The sequence below is a fragment of the Vitis vinifera genome, chromosome 15 (genome assembly GCF_030704535.1).
Source record: "Vitis vinifera cultivar Pinot Noir 40024 chromosome 15, ASM3070453v1".
NCBI lineage: Eukaryota > Viridiplantae > Streptophyta > Magnoliopsida > Vitales > Vitaceae > Vitis > Vitis vinifera.
The window spans coordinates 14,630,716-14,653,781 of record NC_081819.1 but is presented as its reverse complement, the minus strand read 5'-3'; the positions used below and the strand labels follow the sequence as shown (position 1 = coordinate 14,653,781).

The following is a 23,066-nucleotide window of genomic DNA, read 5'->3' as shown; positions in this document are numbered from 1 at the left end:
AAAACTTGGGCGATATATGTTTAATTCTATCACCCTTAATGTATCATTCTTTAATATGTGTAATGCATGCAACATTATTAACTTGGTAGCATTACCTCTGATGGAGGGTAGTCCACGTGTTTCCATTATTTGCTTGATTGATCTCCATGATATTATCGTACCACCATAAATAAATACATACCTCATTTGAGATTAAGCTTTGTGAGGGTTTGAAAGATGGTCAACATCTACATATTCAAACAATTGGGATTTTGATCCTTCAAAATAACATAGACCCATGTTATTGTAGTACATGATTGATTTTATTACAATGTCTTTGAGTTGGTGCAAAACTATCTCTTATAAGTAAATTAACGAGGAATACAATATATGGTCGTGTATAATTTGCAATATTCATTGGCGCACTAATAACACTATAATATGGTAGTTCTAGACCAAGTAGTTCTTCATTATCTTCTTTAGGACAGAAGATGTTTTTTTTCACTTCAAGTGAATGAACTATCATTAGAAAACTTAATGGATGTGATTTATCCATATGAAAGTGCTTCAAGACTTTCTTTGTATATGTTGACTAATAAACTAGTATTTCGTTTGAAAAGTACTCGATCTACAGGCCAAGGAAAAAATTTTGTTTTCCAAGATCTTTCATTTCAAATTTACTTTTCAAATGATCAACTATTTTTGTAACCTCTTCAGAAGTTCCAACAAAATTCAATGTTCCACATATACTATAATAATTGCAAATATTCAACATACTGAATATGCATAGACAAATAAGGTAATACATACATACTTCTCACTTCAAATATTCATTGAAGTAATCGTACCACATGTCTTTGGATTGCTTAATTGATACAAGGATCTTTATAGCTTAATTGAGTATATGCTACAATGTTTTGAATTAGTTGCTTCAGGCATTTGAAATCCTTCAAGGATTTATATATATATATATATATATATATATATATATGTGTGTGTGTGTGTGTGTGTGTGTCATTAGCTAAAGATCCATGTAAATATGCAGTAACGACATTCATGAGATGCAAACCCAGTCCTTCTAAGACTGTTAAACAAATTAAATATCTAAATATGGTTGCGTTCATCATAGGAGAATATGTTTCCTTGTAGTCAAAACTAGGTTTCTACTAGAAACCTTAGGCTATGAGTCACGTTTTATATCTCGTTATTTCATTTTTCTCATTACACTTTCTTATAAAAACTCATTTATATCCAATAAGTTTGACAACTTCAGGTGTCTGGACTACATTCCAAATACTTCTCATTTTTCTAATGAGTCTAATTTTTTCGGGATGTATTCTTTCTATTTTGGCCAATCTTTTCTATATTGACATTCATTCATAGTTTCTAATTTGGGATCCTCATCATTTCTTATGATGTTAATGGCTATTTGGAAAGAAAATATATTGTCAATGACAAGAGTATTTCAATCCCATTTTTCTCCATATATAGGTAAATAATTGAGATCTCACCAATATTAGGTACTTGTATTTTTTCAATAGCTAATTGTAAAACATATGCCTCTCATAGGGCTACTGGTTTAAACTGTGCTTATTTAGGGGCTGCTTGAAATTAATCAATTATTTTAATAATTCATTTTATTTGCAACTTCCTCAAGAGTGCCACATTTCATATATCTTTCATTGTATTTTCCTCTTATAGGGAATGTGTTTGCCTTTTCAGGGTCTACCACGCTTCAAGTGTGCCTTAAACTCATTATTTAATTGTCCTTTAGGGACATCAACTTATTATTTAATTGTTCTTCAGGGACATCAATTTGTATTGGAATATTCTAGGTTAGTGAAAATGATTTTTGTCACTTTTCTTGCATTCATGAAAGCATTTGGTAATTGATTTGCAAGTTCTTGCAAATAAATAATCTTTTAAACTTCTAGTTCACATTGATTAGTACGAGGATCAAGATAAGTCAAAGTCAATGCATTCCAAATAATTTTACGTCGTTCTTCTAGAATTGGCTCTTCTCCCCTTAACAGTGAAAAAATTGTCTCATTAAAATGATAATCTGCACAACATGTCATTCTACCTTTTAAGTGTATAGGTAGACTAGTCACTAAATAAAAACTTATGGTTTTATAATGTACATCCATACGACATTTTTCCCTAGGGGACCAAGTTAGTCTTATAAGATTCTTCCGGATCTAGCATCATATAAAGTGTCATTCACATGGAATCAAATACTACTAGTGACATAGTATAAGCTCTTCTGGAACCTTTAATCAGGTTTCTATCACCTGATATAGTATTAACATCGTTTGTCATCAATGTTGTGCAATTAATGAGATAAGAGTTTCATCAAAATAACAAGTTATAAAACATGTCATAAAGACCTCACCTTTATAGAGTTAAAGAAATATTATCATAGAGAGTTAAAATTAATGGAAAAATATTAGTCATCAATGATGACTTAATAAGTTGTGTAAAAGAAATAAGAGCATATATAACACAATAAAACAAATATGAAAAAAGATAATTTAAAGTTATATATTTCTTAAATATCTCACACATTTGATTTTATAAGTGTGGAGCAATTTATACATGAAATAACTAGGAAGCATTTCAATAATCTAACTAATTGTAGTGATAGATCAATAATTTTATTCAAAATGTTATTATGATCTAAATCAATGTGCAAAAATTAATTTATAAATCAAAATTTCAAGAGAACATATCATAATTTAAAACATCTTGTCGTCTCAAAACTTTAATTGAAATACTACAAATCCATCTAAACATATATGTAAAAATATAACATAACATATTGAGAACAATAGTTGAACTTATTGTAATTTCAAAATTATTTTTGGATAATGAAATTATTGCATTAATAAAAATACCATATGTGGCAACATGCAATAATATATATTATTTTATATAACTCAAAATTTTTCAATCATAAAAACATTTTATAAATAAAATTGACATGCAAAATCAATTTATTAATCATATGACAAAGTCATATATTTCACATGTATCCAAAAAAATCTCAATTTTCTAAATCAAAAGATTATTGTGTGTGTTGTGGCATAATCTACAAGGCATGCATCTACATTGGATGTTGCATAATGTATCAAGGTATGAGAGAGATCCATGTATCTTCAAGTATAAACAAAGAAAAAAATTTAAATGAGAAATAATAAAATGTGAAATAAACTATAAAAGATGAATAATAAACGATGTGTTCAAAAGATGATAACAAAATAAACCTATTTGCAAATAACTAAATAAAAACATAACATTTAATTATAACAAACATTTCTATCACCAATTAGATGGTCAATTTTCCTATTAGGATTCTCAAAGAAATCTGAAACATCTAAATGGGTCAGATCCACTAGGCCACCACTATCAATGAAGTGCATTTCAACTTCCTTTCCTTTTGCTTTTATAGAGGCTTGATAAAGGTCAACCAAAGGCTTTGAAGTACGACAAACATGTGACTAATGTCCTTTCATTCCACATCTATGACACTTATTCTCACAACCATGTTTACTTTGTGGTTCTATCCCCTTTTCAGGTTGTGCCTCTGAATTATTCCACTTCTAGTGATTTGAGTTATTCTTTTTTACTTTGAGAACCACTACGATGAGAAGAATTTTGTTTACCACGACCTCAACCACGACCACGTCCTTGTCCTTGTCCATGTCCAAGAGTTTGAACAGATGTAGCATTGGCTTCAAGCAATGACACAGACCCAATAGGACGAGATTGATGGTTTTTCAATAAAAGCTCATTATTTTGTTTAGCCACAAGAAGACATGAGATCAATTCTAAATATTTAGTGAAACGATGCTCTCGATATTGCTGCTGCAGGAGCTTATTCAAGACATAAAAAGTCATAAATGTTTTTTCAAGCATATATTCTTTAGTGACTTTTTCTCCACACAATTTTAATTATGAGCTAGTTTTGAATAAGCTCAAGTTATAGTCACTAACAAATTTGAAATCTGGTAATCTCAAGTGCATCCAATCATAGTGTTCCTTTGGAAGGATTATGATCTTTTGGTGGTCATATCGTTCTCTTATATTATTCCAGAGAATGAAAGATTATTTGACCGTAAGGTATTCACCTTCTAATCCTTCATCAATGTGATGGCAAAAGAATATCAAAGCTCCGACACGATCCTGCAGGGATGCGTCATTTCCTTCTTTAATGATATTTCCAAGATTCATCGCATCTAAATGAATTTCAGCATCTAGAACCCAAGATAATTAATTTTTGCCCAAAATATCGAGAGTAACAAATTCAAGCTTTGCAATGTTTGACATTATCCGAAAACTATATATATTATAAAAATATTAATAAAAAATAAACTATTAATAAAATACTTTAACAATATTTCAAGTAAATAATATCTAAAAATATAATAACCTAAAATTTATCAATTATAAATATGGTAAAAATGTATAAATATGAAATAGGAATTAAAATCATATATATATAATGAAAGTTCAAAGCTCGAAGCTATGTGCAAATTTACATAAAATAATTCATAACTTGAAACTATGTATTAATTTGCATATTTTTGTTATGATAAAAGTAAGAAAGAGAGAATAAAATACACAGAAAGAAAAATTAGAATATATGAAGAAAACAAAATGAATTTTTATTAGAGGTATCTCCCTTTTATAGGGAGTCACAAAGAAATATACATCAATATGGATAATTATCCACAATTTTCCATAATCCGATAAATTCTCATATTTTATAACATATTTAAAAATCTAAAATATTTTTAATATCTTTTTTAAATAATTTTTATGTCTAAAACTTTATTTTTTTAATTATTATAAATATTTTGGATAATTATTTTTTAAAATAATTTTCAAAAATCAAGTGAAAACAATTAAAAGATGTTCTATAAATATACCTTATTTTATGTTCTTGAAAATATAAAATAAGAAACAAATTTATAATTACTAGATGTATTTCTCAGTTTTTTTTGTTCTAAAAAAAAAAAAAAACTATTCTTAAAAATAGTTATTAAACAAGTCCTTAGAAATTTTTATAGCTTCTAAATTTTCTAATATTTGAAAATTTTCATTCTTTTAAGCATTAGAAAGATTAAAATTATTTTTAAAAATTATTGTGAAAGTATGGTGAGGTTTTGGAAGAGGTAAAATTATCTTATTTTTAAATGTTAAATTATTCCTCTTTATTTTTTATTTTATTTTAAAAAAAGTCAAAGATATCAGAATTTCTTAATTTCATTTTTTTTTTTCTGAATAGTAGAACAAATTTGTAAAAACAAGTTATGAAGTTTATAACTTGGTGAATAAAAAAAAACTTAATAATGAGAGTAACCCGCTCAATGGCAACTAATTTAATGAGGCAATAGGAGCATTGAGATGAAAGCACAATAAGTTGCTTGGGAGAAATTATGTTCTGAATGTTGGAATATGTGCCCATAAACAAATGAGATGTTTTTTATTTTGCTGATTATTAATATTTTTAAGGAATTATTTCAATATTATTGTTGCATGCATGTTTTAGATGCTTTATAAATATCGAAAACCCTAGATTATTTAATTGTAACTTTAAATATTGTATATAAGTGTTATATACAGGAAGATAATATTTAAAGTAAAATAATCTAATATGTTCGTAATTAAAAATTAAAGTTGGGATCTTTAATTTAAAATTACTAGCGCGGTTCATTACATTCTGAATGAAATGATCTTATCCGGATTGTTAATAATGAGATTATTGGAATGAAAGCACTTTATATAATTTGATTATATAGGATTGGAACACGATTAATTATGAATCTCTTATAAATTCCGTTATAATATAGAGCATTCAATATTAATCAATGATGGTCATATATGCATTGATCTTAATTCTGAGTGATTAATAGACTCCTATTTATTCTATTGTATTTTTTGACATACCGGGTAATGACACAAATACATAGTGTCAAATTCTTGGTGTATTGGAAGTATAATAAAATAAATAGCCGGGAATATTAATATACAAGATGAAATCCATTCCTTCGTTAAGAAGTCAGATGGACGGTTCCCATAAGTATTAGTTCGGGCCTTGAATGATAAGAGCGCTCAATTTATGATTAGACCATAAATATATTATTCATTAGAGAACCAATGGCACTTAAGGAGAAAGATATAATTAAAGAGGTTAACGGAAAAACCTAGCTTTAATTATGAACCGTTTATGGAGGATTGACTCATATGTAGTGACTATATCAATGGGCAATTCAAATCCTTTGAATATATTTAATTTTATAATTTTTAGTGGAGTAATTTTGGAATTAATAATTTTGATTTTTTAATTAAGTTGTTAATTAATTGTCAAAATTATTGGAGCTTAAAATTATAATGTCCATAGTTCCTCTCAACGGCTCCATTAAAATTATATGAACATTTTTTATGTTGGGTTGATTTTATTAGTTTGGAATTTTGAATTCTAAATTAATTTCACACAATCTTGATTTGATTTATTTATTTTATAATTTGATTATTTAAAATATTTTTTGATACAATGTGGTGAAGACTACACTTACTTGTATTCCCTAAGAAACACCTTTTAAGTGGGGATCATGGGGAGAGATATTCTCTCCCATGTTTTTCAAAATTCAAAGAAACACTTTTTAAGTGGGGATCATGGGGAGAGATATTCTCTCCCATGTTTTTCAAAATTCAAAATATGTCAGTTATTTTTTTCGTGGTATTAAAAAGTTTTTTTTTCTCTCAATGTTTCTCGGATGATGGGATGAGAATACAAGTTTTCAATATATATTAAGTTGTGTGATAAAAAAAAAAAAAAAACCCAAGAATGAAAAACGCCCACTCGTTTTGAGTTCATCATTTTTGGAGAACGTTAGAGAAAGATCCATGGTGCTTTAGAGGATTTGGAATTCTAAGATCCTTTTGGTGGAGTTCAAATTTATCAGCCTAATCGTAAGGTACAATTCTAAATTACCTATATTTGTTATTTCATTAAATTAATACAAGTATTGATCATTGAGAAAAAAATTTTGAGAAAATTTTTCTGGCTTCCGTTTTTCTTTTAATTATCTAATTTAAAAACCAACAATTGGTATCAGAGCAGGTTGATACTCTGTATTAATTTAATGAATGATTATTTGATAATCTTTGCATGGCTTTCGGTAGGCACTTTTGCATATTGATGTTTGTTTATTTTTATGTTCATGGTGATGAATGTTTGTGGGAATGGATAGGCCGTTTTTTTATTGGTTCCATGGATTTTGTTATTTTTGTAATAATTATTTTATTAGATCTTTTGTAAATAGGATTCTTGCTGTAATTCCTATTTTATAAGATTTTTTGTAAATAGGTTTACTACTGTAATTGTAAATCGGTTTTGGGTTGAATTTTATTGAATTTGAGAAATTCAATGGAGACAACCACAATTCAAGGAAATTTGAATTTTATTGAATTTGAGAAATTCAATGGAGACCACCACTTTTCAAGGAGAAGATGAAGATGTAGATTTACAGGAAGACCCAGTTTTATTATTTGTATTTTTTTTTATTTGGGTTGTATTTAACCTCCATGGAACCCGACCATTTCCATTTTTATATTTATAAAGTTGATGATTACTTTGTCCTGCAAGGGGTGGAGCCAGGGGATTCAAACCCATGAATGATGGGTATTCCCTGCTAGTACCACCAGGTTATGGCTCCTGGCTGGTTATGTATATGAAGAAGGTTTATTTCACGTTGCCCCTGAACTTTATCCCTGGCTACACCACTACCCTTGTTTTAGCATGTCATTTTAGTTAGAAAAGTGCCTACCTATTTTTGCATGTCATGCATTCATGCATTTATTTTTATTTTATTTTATATAATGTCACAGATGACTTAATTTATAATTTTAAATTGTTTAAAATTATAAAGGCTTAGTAATTTAAAATGTTTAAATTGTCTAAGGTTTATGAAACAATAGTTGTTTTATAAATTAAATACACCTTTTGCAATATAATGAGTGGGAGTGGGTAATATTACAATATAAACCCTAGGTCTCCACCATTAATACAACACTGTGAGTTTGTAGTAGCGCTTAGAGACGCTTTGATTTCGTCCTCCCTACGGAAAGTGTCTACTAATTTCAATAACAAGGTTGTCTTCCATGAGACAGGATTTTAAGATGTATTTTAGAATTGACCTACCCTACGGCGGCAATTTCTAAATTAAATCTTAAAAATCTGATATGGTGGGTTACACTCATAAAGATATAATTAAATTGGTTAATTATTTTCTTGACCGAATTTAAAGGAAATTAATAAGTATTAGAAATATGAGATATTTTGGATAATATTTATTAATTGAGAAAGTCTCATTTTAATTAGCAATTATTTGACCTACCCTACGGCGGCACTTAGTTGTGGTAATTAAAATTCCTTAGGCTGTTAAAGTATAATTTTTGGTGTATTTTATCATGAGCATTCTTGCTTCATATTTACTTTGCCTTTAATTTTCTTATGATATTTATGCAATTATTTATTGAAAATATTTCTTATTTTTGTTCAGCAAATATGTCAAACCCAATTTTCTCACTTCTCGCCTCTCAAGTTTTAACTGGTGAAAACTTTGTAAAATGGAAGAGCAACATGAACATTCTTCTCATTAATGAGAACTACCACTTTGTCCTTAAGGAGGATTGTCCTCCAGTGCCTCCAGCTAATGCCTCCAAGGCTGTCTCAGAAGAGTATAACCGTTGGATTATTGCAAATAACAAGACTCGCTGCTACTTGTTAGCAGCAATGAATGAAGTGCTTAGAACTAAGCACGAGGGCCTTGAAACTGCAAGAGAGATTATGGAATCTCTATAGCAGATGTTTGGACGCCCCTCTGAGCAAGCCCGCCACGAAGCTGTGAAAGCTGTTATGAACAGTAAAATGAAGAATGGTTCTTCAGTTCGTGAGCATGTCCTTAAAATGATTCATCACTTTAATGAGGTTGAAATCAATGGAGCTAAAATTGATGAAAAGACCCAGGTTGGCATGATCTTAGAGACACTTTCTCCCTCTTTCCTCCAATTCAGGACAAACTACATCATGAACCATAAGAAATGTAATTTGACAGAACTCCTGAATGAGTTGCAATCTTATGAGACCCTTATAGATGATAAGGGAGGCAAGGCAAATATTGCTGAGGCTAATGCAGTTGTGGGAAAGGCTTCTTCTTCAAGGAATAAGAAGAAGAGAAATGTGAGAAATCAAAAGGACAAGAAGAAGATCCAAAAGAAGAAAGGGAAGGCTGTTGAGCCTAAACCTAAGGGGAAATGTTTCCATTGCAATCAAGACGGCCATTGGAAAAGGAACTGTAAGAAGTACCTTGATGAGCTGAAACAAAAGAAGAAACAAGGTAAATTAGATTTATTAGTAATGGAAACATGCTTAGTTGAGAATGATTTCTCAAGCTGGATTATTGATTCAGGAGCATCTAACCATGTTTGTATTTCTTTGAAGATGCTTGAGTCATCGAAGGATCTTGAAGAGGGGGCTTTCATGATGAGAGTTGGCAGTGGGGCAAGAGTTTCAGTGACAGCAGTTGGGACAGTACGACTGTCATTTGCTAATAATAAATATTTGTTATTGCACAATGTTTATTTTATTATGGATTTCAAACGGAATTTGATTTCGGTTTCAAAGTTACATGAACAATTTATTTCCATTTCTTTTGATATTGACTCTGTTTCAATCTATAAGAATGGAATGAATATTTGTTCAGGTTATGTTGATAATGGTATATATTTTGTTAAACCAATTTTCAATAATTTACTTCAAACTGAAATGTTTAAAGTCGCTGAACCAACCCCTAAAAGAAGAAAGATTTCTAATGATAAAAATGACACATATTTGTGGCATTTAAGGCTTGGTCACATTAACATAGGTAGAATTGAAAGACTAGCAAAGGATGGTCCTTTGAAAGAGCTAAAAGTTGGCACTCTACCAGTTTGTGAATCTTGCCTAGAAGGCAAAATGACCAAAAGGCCATTTTCGGCTAAGGGTGAAAGAGCAAAAGTACCTCTCGAGATCATACATACTGATGTATGTGGACCTTTGAATATCAAAGCAAGAGGGGGCTATGAATATTTCGTCACATTTATTAACGATTATTCAAGATACGGATATGTATACCTGATACAAAGAAAATCCGAGGCTTTCGAAAAGTTCAAAGAATTTCGTGCTGAAGCAGAAAAACAGCTTAGCAAATCAATCAAAACTCTTCGATCAGATCGAGGAGGAGAATACTTGGTTTATGAATTCAAGGACTACTTGATTGAAAACGGAATATTATCACAGCTCACGGCACCTGGGACACCTCAGCAAAATGGTGTAGCCGAAAGAAGAAATCGCACTTTGCTTGACATGATGAGATCAATGATGAGCTATTCTTCTCTGCCAACCTCATTTTGGGGATATGCATTACAAACAGAAGTATATATTCTGAACATAGTTCCATGTAAGTCAATCCCTAACACTCCTCTAGAGTTATGGAATGGTCGCAAACCTAGTTTGAGACATATTCGCATATGGGGGTGCCCTGCGCACGTGTTAAAGGGAAAGACTGGGAAACTAGAACCTCGCTCTGAGGTATGCATGTTTGTAGGATATCCTAAAGGAACAAGAGGAGGTCTGTTTTATAGCGCTCAGGAAAACAAAGTATTTGTGTCAACAAATGCTACGTTTCTCGAGTATAACTATATGGCAGATTTTAAACCTAGAAGTAAAGTAGTTCTGGAAGAGTTGCTAGCTGATGAGATCAGCCCCACACCAACAACAGTTGTTGAACGACAAAGAAAAGAAACCACTGCTCAAGATCTAACACCACCGCCACCACGACGTAGTGAGAGGGAAATAAGATTGCCCATTCGCTATCGTGAAAATGGAGAAGCACAAGTTGCAGTCACTGATGGCAGTGATGATGATCCATTGACATTCAAAATGGCGATGGATGATGTTGATCGAGAGAAATGGCAGGAAGCCATGAAACTCGAAAAAGAGTCTATGTACTCAAATTCAGTCTGGGAGCTTGTAGATCTACCAGAAGGCATTAAGCCTATTGGTTGCAAATGGATCTATAAGAGAAAAAGAGGACCTAATGGGAAAGTAGAGACTTTCAAGGCAATGCTGGTGGCAAAGGGTTTTACCCAAAAGGAAAGAGTAGACTATGAAGATACTTTTTCACCAGTCGCCATGCTAAAATCCATTAGGATTCTCTTGTCCATTGCTGCTTATTATGATTATGAGATATGGCAAATGGACGTCAAGACAACATTTTTGAATGGTAATCTTGAAGAGACTATTTATATGGTCCAACCAGAGGGTTTCGTGGTCAAAGACCAAGAGCAGAAAGTGTGCAAACTACAAAGGTCCATTTATGGACTTAAGCAAGCTTCTAGATCTTGGAATATCAGATTTAACGAAGCCATAAAGTCTTATGGTTTTGAACAAAATCTGGGTGAACCTTGTGTCTATAAGCAAATAGGAGGAGATAAAGTGGTTTTCTTAGTTCTTTATGTGGACGACATTCTACTCATTGGAAATGATGTAGAATCTCTATCCAAGGTAAAGAATTGGCTAGCCAGCCAATTCCAAATGAAGGATTTGGGAGAGGCAAGCTACATTCTTGGTATCCAAATGACTAGGGATCGTAAGAATAGGCTTCTGGCATTGTCTCAGGCAGCATACATTGACAAGGTGCTTGTCAAGTTTGCAATGGAGAACTCTAAGAAAGGGAATTTGCCTTCTCGACATGGAGTTCATCTCTCTAAAGAGCAGTGTCCAAAAACACCGCAAGATGAGGAGAAAATGAGACGAGTTCCCTACGCATCAGCAGTTGGTAGTTTGATGTATGCAATGTTGTGTACAAGACCTGACATATGCTTTGCAGTGGGAGTGGTTAGTCGATACCAATCAAACCCAAGATTAGATCACTGGGTAGCAGTCAAGCATATACTTAAATATCTGAGAAGAACGAGAAACTATATGTTGGTATACTCTGGTAGGGAATTGATTCCTATCGGATATACAGATTCTGATTTCCAATCAGATAGAGACTCTTGGAAGTCTACTTCTGGGGCCGTTTTCACTTTGGGAGGTGGAGCCATTATATGGAGGAGTGTCAAGCAAACTTGTGTTGCTGATTCAACCATGGAGGCTGAATATGTAGCGGCTTGTGAAGCAGCTAAAGAAGCAGTCTGGCTTCACGAATTCATGAAAGAACTGGAAGTTGTTCCAAATATGCATGAGCCAATCAGACTCTATTGTGATAATAGTGGAGTAGTGGCTAATGCCAAAGAACCCAGGAACCATCGCAAAGGAAAACACATAGAACGGAAATTCCACCTGGTAAGAGAGATTGTCAGTAGAGGAGACGTTTCGGTTGAAAAGATTGCATCTGCGAACAACATAGCTGATCCGTTCACTAAGACTTTACCGGCTCGGAGTTTTGAGCAACATCTTGAAGGGATGGGACTTAGAAACATGTCACATTTGATTTAGGGCAAGTGGGAGATTGTTGGAATATGTGCCCATAAACAAATGAGATGTTTTTTATTTTGCTGATTATTAATATTTTTAAGGAATTATTTCAATATTATTGTTGCATGAATGTTTTAGATGCTTTATAAATATCGAAAACCCTAGATTATTTAATTGTAACTTTAAATATTGTATATAAGTGTTATATACAGGAGGATAATATTTAAAGTAAAATAATCTAATATGTTCGTAATTAAAAATTAAAGTTGGGATCTTTAATTTAAAATTACTAGTGCGGTTCATTACATTCTGAATGAAATGATCTTATATGGATTGTTAATAATGAGATTATTGGAATGAAAGCGTTTTATATAATTTGATTATATAGGACTGGAACACGATTAATTATGAATCTCTGATAAATTCCGTTATAATATAGAGCATTCAATATTAATCAATGATGGTCATATATGCATTGATCTTAATTCTGAGTGATTAATAGACTCCTATTTATTCTATTGTATTTTTTGACATACCGGGTAATGACACAAATACATAGTGTCAAATTCTTGGTGTATTGGAAGTATAATAAAATAAATAGCCGGGAATATTAATATACAAGATGAAATCCATTCCTTCGTTAAGAAGTCAGATGGACGGTTCCCATAAGTATTGGTTCGGGCCTTGAATGATAAGAGCGCTCAATTTATGATTAGACCATAAATATATTATTCATAAGAGAACCAATGGCACTTAAGGAGAAAGATATAATTAAAGAGGTTAACGGAAAAACCTAGCTTTAATTATGAACCGTTTATGGAGGATTGACTCATATGTAGTGACTATATCAATGGGCAATTCAAATCCTTTGAATATATTTAATTTTATAATTTTTAGTGGAGTAATTTTGGAATTAATAATTTTGATTTTTTAATTAAGTTGTTAATTAATTGTCAAAATTATTGGAGCTTAAAATTATAATGTCCATAGTTCCTCTCAACGGCTCCATTAAAATTATATGAACATTTTTTATGTTGGGTTGATTTTATTAGTTTGGAATTTTGAATTCTAAATTAATTTCACACAATCTTGATTTGATTTATTTATTTTATAATTTGATTATTTAAAATATTTTTTGATACAATGTGGTGAAGACCACACTTACTTGTATTCCCTAAGAAACACCTTTTAAGTGGGGATCATGGGGAGAGATATTCTCTCCCATGTTTTTCAAAATTCAAAGAAACACTTTTTAAGTGGGGATTATGGGGAGAGATATTCTCTCCCATGTTTTTCAAAATTCAAAATATGTCAGTTATTTTTTTCGTGGTATTAAAAAGTTTTTTTTTTCTCTCAATGTTTCTCGGATGATGGGATGAGAATACAAGTTTTCAATATATATTAAGTTGTGTGATAAAAAAAAAAAAAAAAAAAAAAAAAAAAAAAAAAAAAAACCTAAGAATGAAAAACGCCCACTCGTTTTGAGTTCATCATTTTTGGAGAACGTTAGAGAAAGATCCATGGTGCTTTAGAGGATTTGGAATTCTGAGATCCTTTTGGTGGAGTTCAAATTTATCAGCCTAATCGCAAGGTACAATTCTAAATTACCTATATTTGTTATTTCATTAAATTAATACAAGTATTGATCATTGAGAAAAAAAATTTGAGAAAATTTTTCTGGCTTCCGTTTTTCTTTTAATTATCTAGTTTAAAAACCAACACTGAAGGCCATGTTTGGTTTCGAAAAGCATTAAAGAAAAAAAAGATTAAAGAAAATGGTTTTCTTATATTTTGTTTCACCATGAAAATGTAAAAGAAAATAAAATATAATTAAAAATTTTCAAAAAATTATATATTTTAAATTATTTAATATTGATATGATAGAGGGAAATAAGTAAAATAAGTTTAAAGAAGCATGTAAAAATAATTTATTGAGTTTAAACGTACTTTTTATTTTCGTTTCACCTTTTCTTTCTTTTTACTTTACTTTTCTTCTCTATTTTATTTTCCTCAAATTTTTTAGGAACCAAACAAAGCTTAAGAACTTCATTGGTTTTTAAAAAATACTAAAAAAAGAAAAAAATGTTAAGAAAAATTATTTTCTCATATTTAATTATCCTATGAAAAATAGAAAATAAAATCAAATATAATAAAAACTAGTTAGAAACTTATACAATTTAAAGTTATTTTATTTTTATATAGATGAATAAAAAATAAGTAAAATGAGTTTGAAGTTATAAATAAAAATATTTTATTAATTTTAATTTATTTTTTATTTTTCTTCACTTTTTCTTTCATTCTACTTTTATTTTGTACTTTCTTTCCATTGCATTTTCTTTCAAATTTTTCAAAAATCAAACATAACTCTATAAGTATTTTATTTTCTCTTTTCCTTAAGCTGTACTTGAATCATGGAAAATGTTAAAGAAAATAAAAAGTTCTTATGTTTAGATATCATAAAAATATACTATTATGTTTGTTTTCAAAAATCTTTAAAACAAAAAAACAAATATATATGAAAAAATAAGATACTATTTGATCATGTATAGAAAAGTTAAGAAATACATTTTTCCTTCAACTCTTTTCACATTTCATTTTTTTTTTCTTTTTAATGAAAAGATGCTGAATATATATTGATATTTTCATTTTCTTTTTCTTAGTATTTTTACTAAATTTTTTGTCATGATTTTCAAATATATAAAAAAATTATTTTTCTAAACCTTTTTTTTTAAAAAAAAAAAAAAACTTTCCAATGACCAAACATAACCTAAGAAAAAAAGGGAAAAAAATACTCAAATTATTCTCTCCCATTTCTAATAAAAAAGTGAAAACTTTATGCCAAAAATACATTCATCAAGAATTTATTTATTTTAAATTTTAATTTTATTTTCTTTACCTTGTATTTTCTCCCAAATTTCCAGCAACCAATCACACCCTAAAAGCACTTACTAATGCTTTAATATCATGAATCAGACTCACTCCCCTCCAGCAACAGAATGTTAGAATCCAATTTTTGAGAACCAAATCAAATATACCCATGAAGTACAAAGATCACTGCAGCATCAGATCCCACAGAACAATCACTTTCCATCATTTCTTACATATGTGAACCAATTTGTCTACAAATGTAGTTACATTTGTTTTCAGAGGAAAGAAGAGATTTTCCTGGATCCTCTGTTTCACATTTTAGAGATTCATAAATTCCCAATAGAACATCATCACATTTGAACTAGACTAAATATTTTCAAGAAGAAAGATTGATTCTGTATTGTCTGGCTAGAAGATGGGGATCATAGAAGTACAAATGATATTGCGATTTATTGTCTAATGATACTCATCAGTAACATCATCCGCAAATACATAACTATCTGTATCCTGTTCTACTACAGTTTTATTTTTTATTTTTGATATTTTACCAGAAGATTTCATGGTCTTTAAGGGTTTCCTCACCTTCTCTGCCTGCAACTCCATCCCTTTCTCTGAAGGCTTCCGCTTTCTTTTCAACCGTGTTCCACCTGTGTCCTCTGCAACAAAATTATCCATCACTGGTTGAGAGTACTACTCCCATGAAAACATAAAAAACAAAGGGCAATTATACAACACTAGGCTATATAGATGACACTGGGACTGAAATTATAATTTCATATTCTGCTTTCATAACATTTGAAGACGGTCCATTTTTTGTTATTTTCAGAATAAAAAATAATTACAGAAGGCAATTAAACTTTCAAATGGTTATCAGAAAAGAATGATATTACCTTCAACAGGGCTCGAGGCATGGTTCATTGCTTGCCCATTCTGTCCAGCTTCCTCTGAAAGAGGGGATCCAGAGTGGTTGCTGTCCGTCAACTTTGAAGTACTCCCTACACATTTGTCTTGCTGCTCAGGAACATCTGGGCAAGGAACTGCTGGCAAAAAACATAGTTCTTCCTGGGACATATCTGAATCACTGAAAACGGACTCATTTTCCACTGTCATAATGTCAACTTCGTCATCTTCATTAACATCTGTATCTTTCACCTGCAAATGCGTAAAAAATCTATAAACAAGAAAAATTAACAAGAGAATATCTCCTCAAGCAGTCTCTCCTCTCCTTTACCTTTTCAGTCTCAGGCATCAAATCAAATTCATCTTCTCGTTCTATATACTCCTCATTTTCCTCAAGCTCTTTGAAATCAGGAGCAAATGCACTCCAGTTTTCAGTGTAATCTTTAGCCCAAATATAAACCAAGCCAGTCAGAGAAACAGAGACAACAATAGGGTGAACAGGATGCCAGGCTAAATCAATCAAGGCTTCCTTTGGGCCTTCAAGGATTTTTACAAGATGCCCAGCCCTATCCCATATGTAGATCTTGTGCTCTCCTTTGCTGGCAGAGCCTCCGACAACCCATTCACCATCACCACTGAAGCAGGGTACTTTCCAATGGATTTTGGTGATAGAATCTTGAAAATCCCGAAAAAGTGCTAAACACTTTGATCCAACAGCCTTCAACTTCTCCGCCTCATCAACCTCATCACAGCTTGTGCTTAGCTCGTCGAGGACTTTGAGTCCATCTTTCAAGGGCAGAAGATTCTCATAGATCCTGATTGTACGATCATTTGAATTTGTGAGAAGATACTGTCCATTCCTGCTGAATACGATGTTCTTGATCACAGAACCCCCAGATATGGGGACAACAGCACGCACTTGTTTGTTTTTGTGATCTACAATGAGAATTTCTCCTTTGGAGTTCCCAACATAAACTAAATCACCATACTTGTTAAAGCATGCAGCAGTTGGAGTAAAAGGGGGGGATCCATCGGAGAATTTATTGCGTGATGGAGGAGGAAGCCCAGCACCTGTGTCAGAAACTGAAACTGGCAGTACAGTTGTGCTTCCAGTATTCAAGTCAACAATCATGGGGGCAGATGAGAGTGGGCAAGCTAGGCAGAGGGATTTGGCAGAACCAGGATGTAGACGAGCTTGGAGAGGGGTTTGCTGCAGAGTTGTTCGTGTTATCTTCTCCCCACTGACAACATCCCAAAGTGTTAATGACTTGTCTGCCGCAGACACAAGAATGCAATGACCATCCTTTGACCAACAGACACTTGTTATAGCAGCAACACAGTCTTTATCATGAAGCTCTTTAGCTATGCCCCTGGTTTCAAAATCCCATATAATGCAGCTTCCATCAGCACATCCAGCTGGCAAAGAATATACAAATCAATTATCACATGGTGAACAACAAAGATGAGAAGATAATATTCACATAATTCTCTTCACTAAAATGCTTATAAGCGTGTATTTAACAAACAATTGGAGAAATATGATTTGGAGAAGAAAAGAAAGAATAAAGAACAACTACAAAAAGAAAAGTGCAGGGTGTAGAATGGAATAATGGCACTCTGTCTAGATGTTGAATCGGAGGGGAAGGAAGATGAAAGTCAATGGGAGATATAAACTGGAATAATGCATTCTAACAACAGGCAAAGTCTGTCCAGATGAATGACAAAATTGCATTTGCAATGCAACCTAAAATAAAATATCTTTTAATGCAGTAAATAGAAAGCTAAAACAATGTCAATTTAACATTCCATATGACATGGTAGATCCGAAACACTACAGCCATGTAATCTCCATGAGGTAGAAAAATTCAAAAACAAACAGCACTAGCCCTTTCCCAAGAAAAGAGCAAAAACAAGCCATGTATGATCAATTCTAAAGCAATATAACCACCAATAATATAAGCAAGAGAAGTACCTGTGGATAGAAAAACAATAACAAATTAAAATAGTAAAACTAATGAACCAGTACATCAGAAAACCTTCAAAGCTAACACAATTGCAGAGAAATACAAATACTAGCAGTATTCCCAGTCTGTTTTCTCTGTTAACAACAGGTCCCTGGTTGTTGAACAACCACCCTTGTTCATACAAAAAAAATGAGAGGAGAATCCAAGGGCCTGTTTGTTTAGTGTTTTCAAGAACTGTTTTCTGTTCTTGAAAACAAAAAACACCAAAAACTCGTTTGGTTGAGAGAGTCGTTTTTGTTTTTGTTGTTCCCTGTGTTCTCAAAATGACACTGTTTAGAGAACGACAAAATGTTGTTTTCCCCGTTTTTTTACTGTTTACAGAACAAAATTAAACAAAAAAAAACCATCTGTTCTCCATTTTTTTTTTTTCTTCCCGTTTTCATCTCTTCTCCAGCACAGTCGCGTCGCCTCTTCTTGATTTTTCCCGTTTCTCAGTTTTGATTCAAGGTTCGTGAAATTTAAATCCAATGGCACAATAGCAAAGAGACCCCTAAAACGGATCCAGAAAACACAGGGAGCAAAAGAAAATCCATTTTTTGGTTTTCCTTGGGGTTTTTGCTTGGATTTTCTCGGAAATCAAACGAGGATGAATTTTCCCAGAAATCGAATGGGGGATGGATTTTCTTGGGAATCAAACGGGGGTTGCAGGGTTTTTGCTTGGATTTTCTCGGAAATCAAACGAGGATGAATTTTCCCGGAAATCGAATGGGGGATGGATTTTCTTGGGAATCAAACGGGGGTTGCAAAAATAATAATAATAATAATAATAATAATAACATGATTAGATTAGTACCTGCGAGGATTGAGAGTGGCAGAGGAAAATAGGGCCTTTTAGGGATTCTCTTGGCTGGAGGGCAACTTCAGAAAAGGGCTTCCTTCAGAAAAGGGCTTCTTGATGCCCGATGAGAGAAGTGGGTGGCATTTTGAATTTTATATTTAGTAGAGATAAAAAAAAATTAACAAATCATGAGAACAATTTTATCTCAACTTAATAGAATATGCTATAATTTTTAATAAAGTTAAAGATTAAATAAAAAAATATTAATAAAAATGATTTTATTATGTTTGATTTATTTTTAAAAAATATAAAAAATATTTTTATTTTTAAATTAATAAAATAAATAATTTTTTTAATTTAAATGAACTATATATCTAAAAATTATTTATAAATTTATAATATAAAATTACTTGAAGAAAATATTTTATTAATTAGAAAAGAAAAAAAAAATCTTTCAAACGTGTTTTTTATTTTATTTGTTCTAAATTTTTTTTTTATTAACTCAACCAAACATGTTTTTTTGTTTTTGAGAACAAAAACTGTTTTTCAAAATTCAGTTCCCAAACACAATTTTAAAAAAAAAAACACCAAAAACTGTTCTTAAAAACTGTTCTCAAAAACTGTTTTTCAGAACAGTTTTCAAAAACAGCAACCAAACAGGCCCCAAATCGTGTTAAAGGAATGAAGCATTTAAAACCATAGACACCTTACACGCCTCTCTCCCATCCCCCCTCCCTCTGAAAGAGGGAATGAAAAAATCTGAAGCAAATTTAATTTCATATATGGACTCTGTAGCAAATAAAATTGGACCACATGCTCCCACATTTGAAGAATTAGTGAACCTTATGAAACAAAAACATGATTTAATATTAGTATTGGCTGTTATGGTGATTTATAAGTTGCTCTTGATAGTGATTTAGTTCTCACAATGTTTTGTGTCAATTGATGCGACTAAACATAAGCTATTTTAGACGATGACGATGATGATGATCAAATAATAATAATAATATATGAAAAATATTGTGAAATGGTATAAGTGGCATTACCTCATGCATTAACCATTAAACTAATAAAACTAACAAAAATTCTCATCCAATCACTACATTAAAATTTTTCTTTATTTAGTAACTATTTCATTCCCTCAATCAAATTAGGAATATTATACATACGAAATGCAAATACCGGATATACATACTTTATCCATTTATTGGATATGCAATTGAATTTAGAACCTACTCCATTCCCGCTTTAACTCCTTGCCATCCAAGCCAAGTCTCAAGGGTAACTATATGAAACATAATTAAATCTTACAATAAATAAAACCATCATTTTTTAAATTTTTTGTAGGAAAATATTAAACTAAATTTGGTAACAGACTATCTTGAAACCTAATCAAACAAGCAATTTTTTTTCTTTTCTTCCTCATAAAAATAAATAAATCCCAAAGTTTTGGACTGCATAAAAATAAGGTATTATAGACCTCAAAATATATATATATATCACACACACACACTAATATCCAAGAAAATCAGTCAATGTAGACTTATTACCTAAAAAAACTTTTGGACTGCATAAATCCCAAAGTTTAAATCCATATTTGAAGCAGAATCTTCATTTTTCAACCTTCAAAGACAGATGTAGGTTAAAAATCAAGCATCTTACCTCGTCAAGGAAGAAAATTTTGAACAAATAGGGTAGCCTACTTTTGGTAACCTGAAGCCTTACACCCAAGATTTGGGCCTTGATCCTGTGTTTTTTAAATGCTAAACTTGTAAAAGCAGCTTGGAAACAAGCTATCTAACTTACGAGCAAGCACAAGAGAAAACAGACAAGACAGAGCCTGAAATCCCCTTACACATTGCACAGGCTGAACTATAAGGTAATGGTTCATGTGGGACAAGGAGGGACAAAACAAGAAGCAGGGTGAACCATGTGATATTTAAGAGTTCCAAAATATATATTAGCATTGGTTGCAGACTTCACAGTATAGACCTATACCAAAAATCAGGGTTGGGACAGTGAACTAGCCCAAAATTTGAGTTTGTACCAGTAAATGATGTTCACAATATTGCAGAGTCGGTTGCCAACTTGAGCTACAGGGCAAGAAACATGTAGGCTCTTCTTGGTTTAGCACACTATGACACAATTAGTTACAGGGACATCTCACTAATTATCCAAAGGTGGAAAGACAACTTAAATCGCCATTTTTATAAGGCAAACTTAACAATAGCCAATCTTCCCACTTAGTTTTCTCCCTTTTTATGGTGCAAGCCCCAGCCTCAGCTATGAACAAAACCAAGATGTTTCAATAGGATTCTTTTATGTGCTTAGAATGATAAAGCATTCACAGGTCATTTAGTAACAACTTTATAAGGTTTGCAACACAGAAAAATGGAGGGAGAGAAACTGAGTTCCAGCAAAAGTATAGCTACATTCTCTTTGGAGAGTGGTTGAAGTTTTCTTCTACCCACATGTCCTAAAAAATGAAATTTTAAGATTTAAATTTTTATTTTCTCCAATTCTCCTTTTCCCAAGTTTTTCCAGCAACCAAAGGTACCCATAAGATTTCTTCAAAACATTTACTTCAACAGAGAAAAAGAAAAGAAAAAAACTAAACTGATTGGAAAAGGCTTATATTCTTAAGCACTTTCTTGTCTCACTCTTCTTAGGTAAAAGTGAGAACAAAAATCCATCCTTCTCATATCCATTTAAGCTACATTGCAAGAATAAATATAGTAACAATGAAAAAATGCAAAACTATGCAATAGGTGATTCTCAAAGAGTACGAAATGGTAATACACTTACCGGCAAGTAGCGTTCCACGCCGATTAAAAGCAATGCATTTCATGACCCCATGTTCCAGATACTCCTCTATCACTTCTGGAAAATCCCCCTGCAACGGATCTTCAAATAACAACAACAAACCCACCATGTAAGAAAAATCCCTAAACAACCCAATCACCAAAACATACAAATTATTAAAAACCCACCAATAATTGGGGCGTTCATGATCAAACTTGGGTTGACAACAGAGCTACTGTCTCTCAAAATCCGACATTTAATCCAAAAAAAAAAAAACCCTAACAATGGTTTCCGAGTTCGCCCGTAAAAGGAGTTGCCGGACGCCCCCCTGTGCCGCTGCTCCCCTAAATAATACCTTGTAATGGCATTAACGAAAATCCCAAAAAAAAAAAAAAAAGACAAACAAAACCAAAATAATAAAAATAATAATAACAAATAAAACTTAAATACGCTATAATTTCAGACAGTGAATTTTGCGTGAGAGAACGAGTCCAAGACGACGAGTGGAATCAAAAGGTTTTGGCTTTCAAACATTAGGGTTAGGATTCCAAGCCGGTTCTTTTGAAAAACTGAAAATAAAAAACCCTAAATTCGGGGGGGAAAAACAATCTTTGCTTCGATTTACAGAAGAAAAATGGAGAACAAGGAGGAAGTAGACAAGAAGCTAGGATTAAATCGTCGACGGCGGGTAGTGCGGCGGTCAACGTAGACGACAAGGAGGCCGGCGGCAGGCAATGCGGAGGTCGACGGTGAGGAAACGAGGGAGGAGTAGGTTTTTGAGTTCAACTGGAATTTCAGAAACGTAAAATTTGGACACTTTCTTCACAAATATATTTTACAAAATATAATTTTGAAAAACTTCAATTTATATTTTTAGTAAAATTTGAAATAGAAATCAATCTTAAATAGGTAGAAAAAATTAAATTTAAATTTAAATTTTTACTATTCTATATTTATATTTTATTTTAATGTTTTAAATTTTAAATTTTTTCATTGAAAATATTCCTAAAACTATTTTTAGATTGAAAAGGAACAAAAATAAATTAAAGAAAATATTTTTTTATTTTAATATAAAAATGATATGATAAAAAATAATATTAAGAAAAAAAAAAGGTGAAAGATTTTTCAAATCTTTTCATTTTTCTTAAATTATCTTAAATGAAGGTGAAGAAAGTTTAGAAATTCATTT

At 31.6% G+C, this 23,066-nt stretch overlaps 1 protein-coding gene across 1 annotated transcript; it reads right to left on the bottom strand.

Moving 5' to 3' along the window:
- Window positions 1–15,746: 15,746 nt before the first annotated feature.
- Window positions 15,747–22,711, bottom strand: LOC100242780 (protein RBL). The gene is made up of 5 exons (XM_002271850.4): window positions 22,066–22,711; window positions 21,881–21,979; window positions 16,605–17,689; window positions 16,264–16,525; window positions 15,747–16,029 (listed from the first exon to the last, which is right to left on the bottom strand). Exons 1-5 carry the CDS (start codon window positions 22,082–22,084, stop codon window positions 15,830–15,832), a joined length of 1,665 nt encoding a protein of 554 aa, XP_002271886.1. The 5' UTR covers window positions 22,085–22,711; the 3' UTR covers window positions 15,747–15,829.
- Window positions 22,712–23,066: the final 355 nt, after the last annotated feature.

Coding starts and splice junctions, on each gene's coding strand:
- LOC100242780 (XM_002271850.4), bottom strand. Junction 17,690..21,880: donor GCGTGGAACGCTACTTGCCG/GTAAGTGTATTA, acceptor ATTCTTTGCCAG/CTGGATGTGCTGATGGAAGC. Junction 16,526..16,604: donor TGATGCCTGAGACTGAAAAG/GTAAAGGAGAGG, acceptor ACGCATTTGCAG/GTGAAAGATACAGATGTTAA.